This window comes from Entamoeba histolytica, genomic scaffold, assembly GCF_000208925.1.
Source record: "Entamoeba histolytica HM-1:IMSS scf_1104750518141 genomic scaffold, whole genome shotgun sequence".
NCBI lineage: Eukaryota > Evosea > Mastigamoebida > Endamoebidae > Entamoeba > Entamoeba histolytica.
Window position 1 is genome coordinate 686 of NW_001915576.1, and position 1,917 is coordinate 2,602.

At 28.1% G+C, this 1,917-nt stretch overlaps 1 protein-coding gene across 1 annotated transcript, besides 1 other annotated feature; it reads left to right on the plus strand.

Annotated features, from left to right (window-relative positions):
- Positions 1 to 369: 369 nt before the first annotated feature.
- Positions 370 to 1,635, plus strand: EHI_121160 (cysteine protease, putative; the record flags this gene model as incomplete). Its single annotated transcript, XM_001914417.1, has 1 exon — positions 370 to 1,635. One exon carries the CDS (start codon positions 370 to 372, stop codon positions 1,633 to 1,635), a length of 1,266 nt encoding a protein of 421 aa, XP_001914452.1.
- Positions 1,636 to 1,758: 123 nt separating this feature from the next.
- Positions 1,759 to 1,917: part of a repeat region that runs on past the window's edge.

Sequence of the window (1,917 nt, forward strand, 5' to 3'; positions counted from 1 at the left end):
AAACATGAAAATATACCAATTATAATGTTAATGGAAAGTAAAAGAAAAGCGATAGGAAAATAAAAGTAATAGAAAGAATAAAAAAGAAAGAGGAATTTATTAAAAAGGGTAATAAAAATAAAATTTTTATTGTATAACAGCCATTTAGTGATAATAAACCAAGAAATAGGGTAAATAAATGATAGGATAAACATTTTTTTAAACATAATAATCAATACATATAGTAATTTATACAATAAAATAATTAAAAGAAAACATTGTTACAAATTGAAAAAACCATATTTTTGTGAGTTAAAAAAGAATAACATGATAGAATCATGAGAATGCTCTGATATAAAAAGGCAAACAAAGAACTTGAAAAATATAATTATGATAGGAGTTGTTTTAGTTTTGCTTGTATTAGGAAGTGAAGGAAATTCGTTTAATTTAAATGAAGATCCACTAAAGTTGTTTGAGCAATTTAAACAAGAATATAAAAAAGAGTATTTGACTGTTGCTGAAGAGTTAAGAAGAAAAGCTATCTTTATACAAAATGTTGAGATGATGAGAGAGCACAATGCAAAAGGAAGTTCTTATAGAATGGGAATTAATAAATTTGCAGATATGGAAAGCAATGAACTTCTTGCAACATCAAGTATAATCCAAAGTAATAGAAGAATGGGTGCAAAAAGAATTCAAGAAATGATTCGAATGGAAAAAGTATATTCAACAAAACAAACTCTTAAACAAGCTGTTCCAGATAATTATACATTATGTACTTCTGAAGCTGAATATAATTATTGTGGAACCAATAATATTGACCAAAATTTATGTGGTGGATGTTATGCAATTGCAACAGCACATCATTTATCAACAATCTATGCCTATTTAACTAAACAAGTTGATAATAATAAACCAAAACGAAAAATGTTATCTGCCCAACAATTGCTTGATTGTAATACCGAGTCATGGGGTGGATGTGGAGGAGGATTTGCTGAAGATGTTCTTGATTCTGTAGATGGAATTTATTATGCAGATGATTATCCATTTATTGACGCTGATAAAGATTGTGAAAATGTTACAGATTGTGCAAAATATAGACATGAATGTAAATCACTAGAAATCGATTATCCATTAAAATTTGCTACTAGTAATAAATTTACTCACTTTGCCAATAAAAATTGGGAAGAAATAAAAGAAATTATTTATAAATATCATGGATTTATTAGTGCAATGAAAGTTACTGATTCATTATTGAGATATGTAGGTGGTATTTATAAGTCTGAAAGTTGTACTGGAAAAATTACTGATCATATTGTTGTTGTTGATGGTTATGGAGAATGTGATGGACATAAATTCCTTTGGGTAAGAAGCTCTTGGGGAAATGATTGGGGAGTTGAGAATGGACATTTCAAAATTGATTGGAACACTCTTTGTGGTATTAATGGCGTTGATGAATATGACGATGGTTCTCAACTTCAAAATAATTTATATGTTGAAATGGAATTAGGAACTGGGGATACTGCTGAATATAATCCTAAAGATGGTGCTGGTGATGATAATAAAGATCCAATTGGATGCGTTATTGTTAGTCCATCTGGTGATCCATCCAATAGTCCTGAGGATAACAAAACAACAGGAGTTGTTATGGCTTAATTCGTCTTTTTAATGATTTTCTTCATCTAATTTTGGAGTCTTCTTTGAATTTTAATCGGTTTTTATAACAAAAAGTATTTTTTGATTAATTTAAATTAATTAAAAATATATCATATTTAAATATAACAAGCAATTAATTAAGTATTAATAGAATTAAATTCTATTGTTCCTGCCTCAGGGGAGACTAATAACAATGAGTCTTCTTCTAGCAATTTTATTGAGTATGTTTGGTTATGATTGAAGCAGTATTCCATGACATCCTTCATGTTTTTTATTACAAGG